Here is a 17116-nt window from a genome sequence, read left to right as displayed (position 1 = left end):
TTGTAAAAAAAAGTTAGATAGGATTTACTCCTTTAAAAGCTTTATTTTCCATAGTTTGCTGTTTTGAATATGTATTTTAATATTTCTTCTGGAAGTATAGCTTATTGGTCTACAGTTTTAGACTTGTTCCCTTCTATATAGTTCCCTTTTTCACTTTTAGGATTTTCCATAAATTCTTTCACTTTGCATTTGTGTGTAGAAATATTATTTCGCCATGCACTTCTGCAAAGTTTGTGAGTCCCCAAGACTCCTGATGCCAATCATAAGTTCAAGAGGTCTCTAAGACAACCGTCCAGCTTGATAATTCACTAGAAGGACTCCCAGCGCTGTTCTACTCATGGTTATGGTTTATTATTGTGAAAGGATACAGATTAATACCAGCCAAGGGAGGAAGCACATAGGACAGTGTCCAGGAAACACCAAGCACCAGTCTTCAACTGTCCTCTCCCAATGAATTTGTGTGGACCATGCCTGTTTCTCCCAGCAATTAGGTGTGACAAGACACACTAAACTGTGACAACCAGAGAAGCTCATCTCATCCTTGGTGTCAAGAGTTTTTATGGGGGTTCAGTCAGGTAGACTTGGTTGACTGCTCACATAGTTGACCTTAGTCTATAGCCCCCAACCCCGCCTCTCCCCAGGTAGAGATGATACTGTGTGGCCCAAAGCCTTCACCATAAATCACAGTGTTATAGAGTATCTGGAGTGGCCCAAGGCCCCCAGGCAAACAAAAACACACTTAGCAGGCAGGACATTCCAGGGATCTCCCAGGAGTTGAAGGCAAAGGACAAACTTCTCTTTGGGCACTGTTAATCCTTTACTACTCATCTTTTAAGTAAATAATACTGTAAACCTTGTAAATCCAGAGATACTCAGGGTTCAGCCCCATAACAGTGCTACATTTATTCAAGAAGTGTAGTTCAACTCTTGAAATGTAATTAAGAAGAATTCCATCATTTACTAGTGACTCTTAAAGGATATTCAAGAGGATCCAAATACATACTCCACATTCGCTTTTATTAAATTCCTCTTCCCTCATCCCCAACCCTACTTCCCCCCCCAAAAAAAACCCTCTTAAACTCCCAGCCTACCTAATATTGCCCTCCTCCTTTTCTCTCTCCTCTTTCTTATCACATTGTTTAGTAGATTAATTTAGGCTTAAATTCAGCACAAAATTATCCATCCTTTTTTAGGATGTGGGAAGAGGTAGAAAACTGAGCTCACCAATGCAGATTTTCTTTGACAGGCAGGGAAATGGGGACAATCAACGCGTATGCTAATATTATTTTTTTCTGACATAATAATTATAACTTCCAGTCACCAGGCATCAACTGTGTTTCAGGCATTTCACATATATGTGTTTCTGGATCAAATATGTTACCTTCTCAGAGATCTCACAACCTAGGAAAACTTTCAACAATCTTAAGTGGAGGCAAAGTCATTCAAGAAATACTATAGGAATTACTGCTGAAGTGCATCATTCCATGATACTTTGTTGTGGTAAAGGAAATATGTACCATAGGGGAAAAAATTGTTTATGTAAGTATCAAAATATTCAGCTTCAAAATTTCCTTTTTCTTTCTTTATTATTCTTTACTCTTATGGTTGCCTTCTAGCTCAATATTGGATAATTAATTTAGGGAGGAACAGGGAAAAAATCTTAGGATTCTACCAAATTTTAACAAACACAAAATACTAAAATGCAGGCATATATATATTTTAACTCTTTTATTAGGTAGTGAGACTTCTATTCTGTCAATTGTAATATGTATGGAGATGCTTGAATCTGTTATGAAGTGTCAATACACTTTCTTTATACATAGTAGAGAAAAATGAGCTAGAAACTTTTCCCACTATCTATGTACCTTAAGAGTATCATCGATTCATTTGTTAAACTGCTCACACACACGCTTCAGGGTGAATTAAAACCAAGTTTGAAATACAAGTTACAGTTTATTATTTTGGCAAAAGGAGGCAACAGACTTTCCTTTCCCACCTCCATGACCCCTCCAACCCCTCCATCCCCACCCGACTCCCGCTTACCTCCAGTCTCAGGAGACTGGTTCAATACAGCAATTTACTATGTTTACATTTTTAAAACATGACACAATATTATCAATGTATCTCCCTAGTCAGCTGCAATTCTTGAATCTACTCAAATATCCAAGCAGCGCTCCCATTTCCCAAATTATACTATAAATATTCTCTAAGTTTGTTTGAATCACGATTACAAAAGCTCTGTCCCTTGCATTGGATTAATATGCTCTTGACTCTTAATCTATAGAATTTTTTCTCCATCTCTTTTTTCCTCTTGCAGTTTTGTTGTTGTTGAAGAAGGAGGAGGAAGAGAATGGGGAGAAAGAGAAGCTGAGTCACTTGTTGCATAAAGTTTCCTACAGTTCATAGTTTTGTTTTGTCTTGTTTTAGACACGTTTTTGGCCCTTGTATTTCTCTGTCTTCACATGTGGTTAAATTCAGGTTTGGTGGTGGTGGTGGTGATGGTATGTGTATGTGTATGAGTGTATATATGAAGACTACTTAATAAGTGATATTGGGTGCTTCCATCAGAAGCACACACTGTCTTTCATTTGGAGGTATTAACAATTTATTGGGGATTTCAAAACGTGATGTTTTCATTCTACTTTCCCTTTTTCATTTATTAACCTGAATACATGTATAAAAAACACTTTCTCTCATCCATAATTTGGTTACTCTGAATATTTAGAGAAAAGGCAGGATAAAGATTTTATCCCTTATTTACCAGTTTCCAAAATAATAACTCAAAGCCCTAGTATTCTCCAAAGATGATCTATGTATTTAAATATCATTTTGAACTCGTGGATTTAAACATATTTGATGTGTTTCAATCCATGGCAATTATTGTCCTTATTGACACTTAGGTCATCTAACCTTCAGACAGTGGGAGCTTATTCAAGTTGGCTCCTGAGTCTTTTTCACACAATCCTAGCCTTGGATAAGAAGTTTCAAACTTATCTAGTACATTTCCTACCTTAGACCTATGATCAGCCTCCTTTTTCAAGGACCCAGATCTCTTTTTCTGGAAAATGGTATTTAAAGACCCAGTTCTAGGAACTCGGGTAACTCATTGCTATTGGGTCGGTCAATATCTCTAGGTAATTTCAGTGCATAGTGCTAAAGAAAAATATTTTTTTCACTAAAAAATATAAATAAGTCTTCACTGATATTCTAATTGAATTCAGGGTTATAAGGTTAAACTCGTTCATCTTAGTGAATATCTCCTTTCTCCCATATACCATATCATAGCACACACATCACAGTCTCCAGATAGCTATATCAACACCACTATCAACAATATATTTTTAGTAATTTCCTCAACTCAAATAAAATTATCTCTAGGAAAGGGATGGCAACTGAAAACTGACAGTATGAATCATTCTTTCTTAACAAAGACTAATTGCACGCCTTAAGCATATTTACTTGGTGTTATTTAAGATCTTGTAAAAATGTTGATGTACTGGGGTATGTATAGACGTTTCTCTCAGGAGAATGACAGGATTTTCTTCACAGAATTAGCACCGTAGTTGCTATAACTAATTCTTGTCTTTGCTGTGCATTAACCAGAAGGCTAACATATTTGCAAAGAAACTCTCTTGTAATGTGACAAGACTCACAATAAGTTGGTCTCCCTCCACGAGAAAGGCCCAGTAGGGGTCAAGCCATACCGGATTATACCATGGTTCAGTCTGGTAGCCCCGAACACTTACCATAGCCACTTGCAAGCACTGAAGTAACAGATGGGAAATGTAAAAGAACAGCTTTTTAAAATTTAAAACAAATCTAAATGAAACCTCCCTCATCATCTCCATTCCACTCTTTCCCAAAAAGGGGGTGAAAAACATCACAAGTATGATTCTGAGATGTTTATTTTAAAAGTATCATTTATCCTAGTTTTCAAAATCTATTACAACCCATAGTAAACAGTGGTTTGTTTTTGTTGGTGGTGGTGGGTTTTTCTGTTTGTTTGTTTTGTTTTTGTTTTTTTAGTAAGGCAATGCCTCATTTTATCAGCTTTCCCTGGCTGATGACCAGGATGTGGAAAATAGAGTTAGGAGACTAAAGACTTCTAGGAGGCAGTAGCAGAGAGGTGAGCCGCATCCACTGCCCAGTTGATACAAGAAATCCTATCACTATACCTGAATGAATATGAACATTTTTCACCTTTATTTTTACGAGAAAATGGTTTATGTAATTTACCTTTCAGTCCTTACATAAGAGAGAGAAGTTTAAAATCACTGCAGCTTCTGCTTATGTTCTGTTCAGGGCTGGGCTGCGCTGGTTGAATGGGGTGCCGTGCGCCGTGCCCGCGGCTGATGGGAGCGGGAACGCGCAGAGAGGAAGGCCGCGGCCACACGTCTACCCCGTGCAGCCAGAGTGGGGTTAGGATGCACTGTTGAGTTGGGGGATTTTTTTTAAGCAGATGCTAAAAGAGTGTAGCCCTCTTATCAAAATGACATTCAAAGTTCACACTTTGAGCCACCGACAAACTCCACATCCAAGCAAACAACAGTGGGAGAAAAAATATTATAAAAAATGTATAGGGCTTCCCTGGTGGCACACTGGTTAAGAATCCGCCTGCCAATGCAGGGGACACGGGTTTGAGCCCTGGTCCGGGAAGATCCCACATGCTGCGGAGCAACTAAGCCCGTGCGCCACAACTACTGAGCCTGCATGCCACAACTACTGAAGCCTGCGCACCTAGAGCCCGTGCTCCGCAACAAGAGAAGCCACAGCAATGAAGAGTAGCGCCCGCTCACCGCAACTAGAGAAAGCCTGTGCGCAGCAACAGACCCAGCACAGCCAAAAATAAATAAATTAATTAAAATAAAAGAATAAGTCTTGGGATTTCCCTGGTGGTGTAGTGGTTAAGACTCAGTGTTCCCAATGCAGGGGCCCCAGTTCGATCCCTGGTCAGGGAACTAGATCCCACATGCGTGCTGCAACTAAAGAGCCTGCCTGCCGCAACTAAGACCTGGTGCAACCAAATAAATAAATAAATCTAAAAAAAAAAATGTATAAACCAGGAACTGAAGAGAAATGTGAGTCTGAAGTCACAGGACTGCCATTCTCACCAGTAAGCATGCGGAGACAGCAGGGATGCAACTCCCCAGGACCACAGAGAAGTAGGGTGCAGTGTCAAGACACTTTCCTCCCTCTTTCCATCCTGGGAAGAATAAAAAAAAAAAGTGCTGCTGTTTTCTGCCCGGAGCTATAGCTTGTAAGAGTCTGAGTGCCAAGGCAGACACCAGGACAGACTCAACCTTGGTGACCAAGTCTAGCCAGCATATCATCTGACTTTAAACTCTTCCCAATATCATGGTCGAATAAGAACCCTAATCATCAAGAGAAGACCAGGTTTTGAACCACAGGTCCTAGGGGCTGAGCAGAGGCAATCACAAAACCTCTTAATAGAAAGGAGGAAGAGAGAGAAAAAGAAAAGTAGCACCAACTCAAGGTGGACCTCAAAACCAAAAAAGAAAATTAACAAAATAAAGACAACAAGTAAAATCAAATATTGGGAAATGAAATCATTCTAGACAAAACAAAAATAAATGTGCCACCTTAAAAAAAACTTTAAGATAAGTATATCTAGAGTCATCAAAGAGATGCAAAAAAGGAATAGCATCACTCCAAAGAAGTGAGAAATTATGCAAAAAGATGCTTTCTAAAACTTAGTAAACTGGATAAGCTCTAACCTGGAATGATCAAAGTAATATGAATGAAATGGGAGGTAATACTAAGGCATTCACCCAGAATATAGCAGAAAGGCAAAGAGAAAAAATTTTCTGAAAGAACAGTTAAGAGATATGGAGATAGATTGATAAGGAGATAATCAAAAATCAATGAACGAGTGAATAAATGAATGAACACACACACACACACACACACACACACACACACACACACGGAATCCCAGAAGAGAAGAGGAGAAAAGGCAGAAGTAACAAGCGGAAAGATAAAACCTGAAAATTTTTAGAGTTGATGACGTAAACTATCAGATTGAAAATATACTCCAGATAATTGAAGGTAAATGCACAACTAGACACATTAAAATAAAAGAGCAAAACACAAAGATATTCTTAAAATCTACTCATAGAGAAAAGACCAGATGGCCTACAATTAGACTTATTACCAGTAGGTACCAGAAGAAATAAAATTTTATCTTCAAAGCTCTTAGAGAAAATCTATCTATCCAGAATTTTATATCAAGTTAAAGCTCATTCAAGGATGAAGGAAGACATTTTCCCACAGACTCTTATTGAAAAATAAAACAAAACAGGCAAAATTCCATATTTAAGAAGAAGGAAACACGGGCTTCCCTGGTGGCGCAGTGGTTGAGAGTCCGCCTGCTGATGCAGGGGACACGGGTTCGTGCCCCGGTCCAGGAGGATCCCACATGCCGCGGAGCGGCTAGGCCTGTGAGCCATGGCCACTGGGCCTGCGCGTCCGGAGCCTGTGCTCCGCAACGGGAGAGGCCACAGCAGTGAGACGCCCGCGTACCACAAAAAAAAAAAAAAAAAAAAAAAATACTACCTACGGGACTTCCCTGGCAGTCCAGTGGCTAAGACTCCACGCTTCCTCAGGGGGCACGGGTTCCATCCCTGGTTGGGGAAATAAGATCCCACAGGCCGTGCAGTGAAAAATGAAAATACTACTCGAAAGAAAGTTGGTATAGCATTATTATTATTAATGTTAAGTGAAATATATCTTAGGGCAAAAAAGCATTACAAAGGATGAAGGAAACGTTACACAATAATAAATTGAATTATCCACAAAGAAGATATAAATCATGAACTGAACATGTGTGCATAAAATATACAACACAACAAATATATATGTTTATGTATACAATATCAAGATAGGACATTTAAACACTTTTCAAAGTGTAACTGATAGATAAGCTAGTAAGACTATAGAAGATTTGAATAATGTAAGCAACTTGATTTCAAATAAATATACATAAATTTTATATTTTTATAAATATTAGAAGTTTAGATAAATTATATAATGTGTATCTTGCACCTAACAAATAGAATTACACATATTATTCAAGTACACATGGAATATTTCCAAATATTGGCAGTGTCCTAGGATACAGAAGAAGTCTCATCAAATTTCAATGAATCAATAACTCAGGCAGAAAAAGACAAATACTGTATGATCTCACTTATATGTAGAATCTAAAAACAAAACACACAAAAAAATTTTAAAAATGAATTCACAGATACAGAGAGCAGATTGGTGGTTTCTAGAAGAGGGGGGAGGGTGTGGGGAGGGTGTACGAAACAGGTGCAGGTGGTCAAAAGGCAAAAACTTCCATTTATAAAATAAATAAGTCATGGGGACATAACATTCAGCACGATGACTGTAGTTTAAAATATCATGACATATATTTGAAAGTTGCTAAGAGAGTAGATCTTAAAAGTTGTCATCACAAGAAAATAATTTGTAAATATGTGTGGTGATGGATGTTAGCTAGATTTATTGTGGTGATCATTTCACAATACATACAAACGTTGAATCATTTTGTTGAACACCTGAAACTAATATAATCTTATATGTCAATTATATTTCAATTTAAAAAGCCAATGAATCAGATTTATATAGACCATGATCTCTAATCACAATGTCATTAAATTAGAAATCAATAGTAAAAAATGATGAAAAGTATTGTATATATATATTCAAACTAAAGTTGTATTTTTATTTTTTTATTTTATTTATTTTACTTTTTTGGTGGTACGCGGGCCTCTCACTGTTGTGGCCTCTCCCGTTGCGGAGCACAGGCTCCGGACGCGCAGGCTCAGCAGCCACGGCTCACGGGCCCAGCCGCTCCGCGGCATGTGGGATCCTCGCGGACCGGACCGGAGCACGAACCCGTGTCCCCTGCATCGGCAGGGGGACTCTCAACCCCTGCGCCACCAGGGAAGCCCTAAAGTTGTTGTATTTTTAAATGAGAAATGAACTCAAGACATAATCTCAATCAATTTCTAGCCAAACAACCACAAAAGCAGGAGATTCCAAAATTTAAGGGAATCAGACAAAATATTTAAGGTAAATCTTAGCCTTCAGTTTATTTAGTAGCAGGAAACATTTACATAAAGTATATTGTAGTAGGCAGTGCTGTACTTCCAGTTCTCCGCTGCATACTCCTATTGCTTTGAAGTTATATGTAACCACGTGACTTGCTTTGGTCAATGAAATGTGAGTAGAAGGAATTTTTGCCACTTTCACGCAGGAACTTTATGAGCTAGTATGCAGTTGTCCAGGTCCTTTGTTCTTACCTTGGCAATGATAGAAGCATGGAGATGGAGGCTACCTTAGCCCAGGTACCTGAGTAAGGATGACAGTCTTCTGACCCCCGCCCTGGCTCTCTTCCTGTGTGTCCACATGTGCAATGCAACAGTATCCTAGGGACAGACTGCCACCATCTCAAGTTAGTTTTCCACAGTTATTCTCTGGATTTCTGTCTTCTACAAGCTGAATTAGTTTAGATTTTTCTTCTTTGAAGCTGCATTTGTAATCTGTTGGTCTCATCACCTACTGAACCTGATCTTTTAAAATTGTGTTTTATTGTTTGTTGTTTTCTCTGTTCCCAGGTTTTTAGTAGCATGTGGGAGCTTTCAGACAAGTGCTTTCCATGGACTAATAAAAAGTGCTTACAATTACTGTCAAATAAAGCCTGGAGTCTGAAAACAGAGGCTTTTAAACTGGTTATAAAGCTGGAAAACTGTCCAGTAGTTAATTTCCCCCATCCTACCCATTTGCTATTCTTTAGTTCTCAGAGTAAATTCACCTCTGAGATTTTTTACATTTTGTTTTGATGAAGGCAACCATGCCTTTAATAAAGTATTTTCTGTTAATCTACACTTCCTTTCTGAAACTGAACAAACAAAAAATATTCCTGAAGATAAGAAGTAAGAACATATCTGTAATCTTGATGACTCAATCCTTCAGTGACATGATTATAATCATTGTCTCTGTGCAGGATCTAGGATGAGCAAAATAGTATAGTTGAAACACAGATAACCCCGTTATGATATAATCATTACTATTTTCTGGAAGCTCATTATGTGCACAGACCATGGTTAGGCACTCACTGGACATTTGTTTTGAGTAAACCTGCGGCAACTTCTTTGAGGCTGGCTTATAATTTCTAGAACGTGATGATTTACCCGAGAGAATGCTGCACTATTTTCTGTGAGCTGCCTTCCACTGCCTTTTACTTAGATTCCCATCATGTCCTTGCAGCTATGCGAGTAAGTCGGAGAACTAAAATGACCCACTGTGATAGGAGGACTTCTAACCCTGCTGGGTCAGACTTTCAAATGATTTCTGACTTTGGTTTGTAACACTTCAGTGTGATCGCAATTTTTTGCAAGGAAGATTTTTGTAAGAGCTCTGGAAATTATCAAAGATAAAAGAGCTCTTTTGAATGAAAGAAAGAAAACTCTACCACACTGACTTTTATGATGAGAGAAACATTTGAGGAAAACAAGAAAATAGATTGTTCAAACTCCAAAGGCTTTCAAAAGCTCTAGAGTAGACATCCAGTGTGATGGTAATATAAAGTACCAATTTTTGCCAGCAAGACTCAAGTCATACCAGATTCATTTTTCTCTTATAAAGTTAAAAAATTGGGGGAAAATTGTAAAGATGCTTATTTTTCAAGGTTTAAGTATGATGTTATCTTTTTCAACGTTTAAGTAATCTTACATACTTTCTTTCAAAAAGAGCAACTTGTTCAAAAATGTCTATTTGTTTTAGTTTAAAAAGTTTCAGATTTTGAAATAAGTTTCTGAACTTCAAAAAACATTATTTTTATACTTTTGACATTTTAAATACACCAAGATCATCATGGGATCTGTTTAGATCCAACATAGGCTGTGACTTGGTTCCTTCTGAGTATTCTTAAGAGTGGTATTGACATTTGAAGAATCCAAATGGCTAGAAATACAAAACAAAGCAGTGATAGTTTATGCTGTTTTGTCATCTGTGCAGAAATAAGCATTGAATGAATAGCCTTTGTACTGTCAGAAATGTTGTACCAGCACCAGCAACTTTGTTGATCTTGGAAACCTACTGTTTTCTGATCTGTGCTTGGTGACTTTTTAAGTTCCAGTAATATTTGCTTGTTAATGAATCAGACTTTGTTCAAGGCATTCTTGGCTATTGATTTTGCATAAGTCAATAGTTTTTATTGATAAACCGTTAAGACCAGAGCAGGGTATTTTGCTAGGTGCTGCCCAAGATCAGAAAAGAGATACTGCAATGAATGAGCTGGGGCTGCCTAGCTTTCAATTCCTGCCTCTGCCACTTCCTGGCTAGGTAACTTTAGGCAGATTGTGTGACTTCCTATGCCTCAGTTTCCTCACTTATAAAACAGGAGTAATTATAGAAACTACCTCAAAGGGCTGTTTGATGATTAAATGTGTTAATACAAGTAAAGGGCATAGAACAGTTGCTGGCATTTAATAAGCACCAATAGCTATTATTAAGGTAAATTTTTAAAGTTTCATTTTAATGAGCGTGGCACATGTGTGACCGATTCATAAAACAAAACGAATTGACCACAGGAGTAAACAGTATTGACTAGGAATTAGAGCTGGGTGCGGTATCCTAGTTCTATTGTTGCTTTGATACATCCTATATTCTGTCTGATAAATGAATATCACAATACTCGCCCCAATGCCTCATAGTTTGATAAGGAGAACCAAATGAAATAATGTACTTTTTAAAAAAATTTACTATTTGAACCATTTTTTAAAATTAATTAATTTATTTTTGGTTGCATTGGGTCTTCATTGCTGTACACAGGTTTTCTCTAGTGGCGAGCGGGGGCTACTCTTCGTTGTGCTGTGCAGGCTTCTCATTCCGGTGGCTTCTCTTGTTGCGGAGCACGGGCTCTAGGCACGTGGGCTTCAGTAGTTGTGGCGTGCAGGCTCAGCAGTTGTGGCTCACGGGCTCTAGAGCGCAGGCTCAGTAGTTGTGGTGCACGGGCTTAGTTGCTCTGCGCCATGTGGGATCTTCCCGGACCAGGGCTCGAACCCATGTCCCCTGCATTGGCAGATGGATTCTTAACCACTGCACTACCAGGGAAGCCCCTAATATACACTTTCTATACGAAGTCCTCCGAAAATTTTTTTTTTTTTTTTTTTTTTTTTGCGGTACGCGGGCCTCTCACTGCTGTGGCCTCTCCCGTTGCGGAGCACAGGCTCCGGACACGCAGGCTCAGCGGCCATGGCTCACGGGCCCAGCCGCTCCACGGTATGTGGGATCCTCCCGTAGCGGGGCACGAACCCGCGTCTCCTGCATCAGCAGGCGGACTCTCAACCACCGCGCCACCAGGGAAGCCCCTCCGAAAATTTTTAGCCAGAATTAATTGCTCCTTCTTGGGCACTTCCTAAGCTGTTGACTTGTATTTTCGTCATGACACTTAGCACAATGTCTTCAACGATAATCAACTGTTTATATGCTTTTTTCTCCGACTAGATAAGGTCTTGGTGGTGGAGAAATTTTCTTACTCACTTTTAAAAAGCCATCTAGCATTGTGACGAACATAATAGACATGTAATAAGTGTTTGTTAAAAAGGGTTTTGACAAGTATACCTTGCCAAGTCAGCAGAATTATTATTATTATTATTATAACTACTCCTATATGTGCCTTTACAGGGCATAATTGCATGGGTTGTTGGCATGAATTCGAGTAGAGCTGGGTGGGGTTTGAACGGAGCAACCCACACAGGGAATTATTTACATAAATTCTGGCTTCATATAATTTTGTTTTCTCTTTGCATTATTCCCTTACACTAAAATCCACACATTAATGCAGCAAGTATTCTTACAGCTTTTAATTGGGTCAGATGTGAATTATTATGGAGTCTGCAAAAAGCCTTCTAATCCTCCCATGTTGTTACCATATGACAAATGAGGCTTATAGAAGTAACTGATTAGGTTCTTGTCTAAATTTCAGCTAGAACTTGGGATTTATTTATCCATGTATTCTTAAAAATAATTTCAATGTGTTTTTGCTATGTGCTAGACACTTGCTAGGCACTGGACAATGGTAGTGGGGATCCATAGTATTCAAGACAAGTATTTTGTATGGATAAACAGGAATCTAAACTAAGAGGCCAAAAGAAAAAACAAAACCCAAAGCAAAACAAAAACAAACAAAAACAAATGCTGTGGTTCCTCTGAATGAATTTGGAAACAGAGCTGGGGATCTTTGATCCTAGTTTAACACACTAGTGATTTTTTTCTTTTTGTGGTAATTGGATCTATCAACTTGAATGAAGGTAGTCGTCATATTAGGGTATGTCTATTGCAGTGATGGAAAATCTGCATTTAAAACATATGGGGCTTACTCTTAAGAGGAATTTCACTCTAAGACAAAGGGATAAAGAGAAGAGTGGTTGGGCCACGAGAAACTGCTAAGAATTATTGTCATTTTCAAGACTGAACTTGGGCAAGTAACCTAACCTTGTTAGCTTAACTGTAAAACTGGGATAATAACAGACTGTCCCTAGATTTCCTTGGAGAATTAGATTTACAAACTCAGGAAGAAACTATGCTGTCTTTCCAATTTTGTGGATGGATCAATTTGACGTCCATAGATACTATTAGAGGTATATGCGAAAAATACAAATCAATTATTTTCTCTCTTGAAATTCACTAGAGTGACCCAGCGACCATAGTTCTGGAGTGTAAGGAATGAGGGGCACCAGAGAAATATGTATTTCTTTATCTGATTTTGTATGTGTGATATATGGATATTTCTCATCAATTTATGGTGTTTCAAATGTATCCTTAAAGCATAAATTTTTTAATGAGACATACATTTTTATTTTCCATATCTTCTTTGTAAACCTCTGAAATCACCTCATGTATTTCATTTAAAACAAAAATATTTTAAAATTGAGAAGCTATGCATGCAATTTCTTTCAAAACACAAAGCTTACAAATTTGCATCAAAATAAAAAATCAAGACTGCTTAATTGAAACCTTGACACCATCAACCTCTTTAATTATGTGTTAAAGAGACAGGCATCCTGGGGATACCAACTTAAAATCAGGGTATATTTTGAGGGTTTCTGTTGTGTGTACATATGTAATTCACAGAAGGGGAAAAAAGAGGTGCTGACATAGAAAAGAAAGAGATGATATAAAATTTCTCTAGACATGAATCCTTTCACAGGTTAAAAACAGTTAGGAAGAGGGCAAATTTGTCTTTTCAGAAGAAGAACACAGAACAGAAATTTAGGACAAAATGTTTCACCTCTTTGCTAGGTCTAAATTTCAGTGAATGCTCTTTTTTGAAACAACAAAGATTTTTTACAATACTAATTGTTACTTAGAAAACACAGTTCTAAGGCTTGACTACTGGTTGCTTGGATGTATTCTATAGACCATACTGAGTAAATGGAGGAGAAGAAGGATGTTTATTATAAATTTCGCAGTAAAATGACTGCTTTTCTTTACATCTTAATTCTTGTTGTCTTCGCTCTTCTGTGCCTATTCCCGATTTCTTTTCCTAATGTGGAACCCAGCAGCTCTTTGTTCTCATTGTGTCTGTTGTCTCCCTTTCTTTGTGTTGCAGGGATACTGCTACCCACATCTGCCACTGAGCATGCGGAAAATCCTTCAATAGATTCTTTACTTAGGACTTTCAGTAGTATTACTCCACTTCTCCAGGTTTTAGTAATAACCAGTATATCTAGAAGATAGACTGAAACTTGGAAAGGTGATGGGTGATACAGGTGGTTAGGTGGTGGTCTAGCAAGCTGGGACACCAGATAGGAAGGCTCAGGGTAGTTATCACACATATTTATCCAATTTACGGAAGATCTCACCAAGCTAGTTAAATGCAGATCACTCACCCTACACACAGAAGTTGGAGATACAGATTGACAACTGACAAGACACAAGTGTTTCTGAGCAGGAAGCCACAGAGCTGTATCTAAAACCAACGGATACAATAACCAGTTCCAGAGGGATGTGGTACATTGACACAAAGATTGGTATGTAAAGTCTCAGAGCAGGGACCTTCACTAGATAGTATGTCATCTGAGGATGAGAACCAGTTGTGTGGAAGTTTCTCATAATAAAATCTCAGACTTTTCTCTGTGTTAAACACCCCAAAATGCTACATCAATATCAATTGAATGAAAAGACTCAATTCTTCTGCTTAAGCCACCCCTCACCCCGCTTTTACAAGCAGATCTACCAATAATTTCCAGAAGGTGTAAGAAAAGGCAAGTTTGCAGGTGAGATTCGGGGTATCGGGGTCGAGCTCTGAGGTTTTCTCTTTTTCTTCCCCAACCTCACGCCAGCAAGTCTGACCTAATAGCTTGTAAATTATTTAACAGATGGAACACCATTCAACTTTACTCATGTTTCTCCCGTAATGACTTTTGCCTGTTTTGTTCACTTGAATGCATGGCCAGCTCTTCGAATGGTATCTGGCACAGAGTTAGGTGCTCAAAGATCTTTTGTTTAATGAACGTATATAGTATAAAAATGTTTTTCTTTTATTGCGGCAAACATTGGTGGTAATACAATAGTTCAAACCGGACAGTTTTAGAAAAAACTGAACACCTGGCTCTTTAGTGGGGGGAAGGCCACTCTCCCCCCTCTTAGTGAGAAGGAGATTTTCTTTCTCCTCGGCCTCTTCTCTCCCACCATTTTGTTTTTGTATTACCAATCAAGGGATTAATAGCATCACCTCAAAGCCTTTCCGTTCCACGTTTTTACTTTTTGGTTCTTACGATACCGTTTCCCGGTCTTTTGGTTTTCTATAGGTTTAACTAGCTAGTGGCTGGTAGACGATACGGTTAAGCCCAAGTGCTCTTGTAAGGTAGCGAACCGGCGGGCAAACGCCGCCCTCCTGCAGGGCAGGCACCTGCTGCGGCTGCTTTTTCTAGAAACCCGCCCCTAGCTCCGAAGTCAGCTCAGTTCGCTCCCTCCCCCGCGGCGGGAGGAAGTGCCGGTGGCGGGAAAGTTCAGGCCAGGTCCAATCAGGCACCTGGGATTGGGTAGCGCGACCGGGGGCGGTGGCCCCCGGACCCCAGCCCGCGCTCCCGGCCCCGCCCCTCGGGAACGCCTCGCCCCCCGGCTGGTCCGATACCCCCGCCCCGCCCACCCGGCGCCCGCGCCCCGCCCCGCCCGGGGGCCGCGGCTAAAACCCGGAGCCGCCGCAGCGCCCAAGGGACTGGAGGGAGGCTCTGAGCATGTGCAGAGCAGCGCGGCGGCGGCTGCCTCGGAGAGAGGCAGCGGCCCGGTGCTGATGCGAACAGCCGCCTCGGCCTCTGCCCCAGCGTAGTCGGCCCCCGGGCCGGGGCGGCAGCGAAGGAGCCGTAGCCTCCCCGCGGCCCGAGGAGCCGGCGCGTCGGCGCGTACCCCGCCCCTCCCCACCCCCGGCGGCCGCGGCGCCCTCGGGGACCACGATGATGGCGGAGCAGGTGAAATGCGCCTCGGCGGGGGGCGGCTCCGGAGCGGGCTCTGGGCCGGTGGTGAACGCGGAGCTGGAGGTGAAGAAGCTGCAGGAGCTGGTGCGCAAGCTGGAGAAGCAGAACGAGCAGCTGCGGAGCCGGGCGGCCAGCGCGGCCGCCGCACCGCACCTGCTGCTGCTGCCGCCGCCGCCCCCCGCCGCGCCGCCCCCCGCTGGGGCCTGCAGCCCGTTGGCTCCGCGGAGCCCCCCGGCCGCCGCTGCCGCCGCCTCGGGGGGACTGGGGCTGGGGCTGGCGTTGGGCGCGGGGGGCGGAGGCGGGGGCGGCAGCGGTGGCTCTGGCCCCGCGTTCCCGGGGACCTACTGCCTGCCCGGCCCGGCGCCTTCCCTGCTCTGCAGCCTGGCGCAGCCCCCCGAGGCGCCCTTCGTCTACTTCAAGCCGGCGGCGGGCTTCTTCGGCGCGGGCGGCTGCGGCCCGGAGCCGGTGGGCGCGGGGACACCCCCCGGGGCCGCCGCCGCGCCGCCCTCGCCGACCCCCACGCTGCTGGACGAGGTGGAGCCGCTGGACCTGGAGAGCGTGGCCGCCTGGCGGGACGAGGACGACTGCACCTGGTATTGCCGAGCTCCGCTCCCTCCCTCGGGGTCCTCGCCTGCGACGCCCGGGGAGGGCGAGGGCTGGCAGGAAGAGGGGGATCTCAGCCACTGCTCCCAGACGGGGTGACCTGGCAGGTGCCGAGCCGGGCGATGAGCGGAGGCTGTTCACCAGGGTGGAAACCTATTTTGTTACAGCTCAGGCCGACCCATCTGGGGATGAACTGGTCCTTTTCCTCTCCTGTGTTGTCGTCTTTACTGATGATTGGGTGCCACGCTCCTCGTTAGCATTAACTGCAAAATCCATGCTATCTTGTCTTTTTGTCACTCAGTCGTGTTCTTTTTCCTCAGTCTTTTTTGGGAGTGGCGGGGGATGGGTAGGGGTTGGCCTCCATCTGCGACTGTTACTGTTTTGTCCTCCCAGACCAAGGCCGGACAGGATTTGCGTGCTGTCCCTACCTCCTCGGCACCCCAAGGCGCCTAGTGATGCATGGAGGAGTGATGAATCTCTCCTTAAGAGATTCGTTCTTACTGTTTGAGTTGTTCAGTGGTTTGTCCTCATTCGCTGCATCTTCTTTGATAGCTTCTCATTTCAGAAACAGGCTCGCTTTTTCCAGTGTGCTGACCTCACTGGCTTTCCCATCAGTAACGGTGTAAAAAAAAAATGAAGGCTTTTTGGGGAATGGAGTGAGCAGCTTGAAGGCACTCTGTTACCTAGGACCCAAGGAACTTGCTTTAATTTAAAAAGTTAAACTGGTGATTGAAGAAAAGTGAGATTAGAGAAACTTTTTTTTTTTAGTTTTTAGAGACTTGAGGCTGGCAGCATTCAGTTGAAATCTGGTTAGCTCTGTCTGCTTCCCTTCAGTGAGTACCTTGCGGCGGGGAGGGGAGAGGGGTGTTCTGATTCCTTTATTTGTTTCTAATGGTGCTTGCTCATAGGGTAGCAGTCACTTCATGACTTCTTTTGGTTGGTTCGCATGTTTTCCTCAGTCGTTAGAGGTAGTGTGATGTGGTCAGATGAATAGAAGCTTCAGATCA

At 41.9% G+C, this 17116-nt stretch overlaps 1 protein-coding gene across 3 annotated transcripts in view; it reads left to right on the top strand.

The window, feature by feature from the left end:
• The first annotated feature begins 65 nt into the window (after positions 1-65).
• The window catches only part of SLAIN1 (SLAIN family member 1), a 75971-nt gene continuing 58920 nt past the window's right edge, over positions 66-17116 (top strand). For 2 of the 3 annotated variants that reach the window (XM_089899264.1, XM_022576983.3), the window contains exon 1: positions 66-16099. In XM_089899264.1, coding sequence (XP_089755390.1) covers positions 15486-16099 — 614 coding nt within the window. In that variant the 5' untranslated portion in view covers positions 66-15485. The remainder of the gene's footprint in view (positions 16100-17116) is intronic. The other variant, XM_022576980.2, reaches the window with a different exon arrangement.

This window comes from Delphinapterus leucas, chromosome 18 (assembly GCF_059928025.1).
Source record: "Delphinapterus leucas isolate spDelLeu-1000000601 "Yukka" chromosome 18, BTC_Dleu_Yukka2, whole genome shotgun sequence".
NCBI classification, from domain to species: domain Eukaryota; kingdom Metazoa; phylum Chordata; class Mammalia; order Artiodactyla; family Monodontidae; genus Delphinapterus; species Delphinapterus leucas.
The sequence above is the reverse complement of the archived record's forward strand: the minus strand, read 5'-3'. Positions and strand labels throughout refer to the sequence as shown.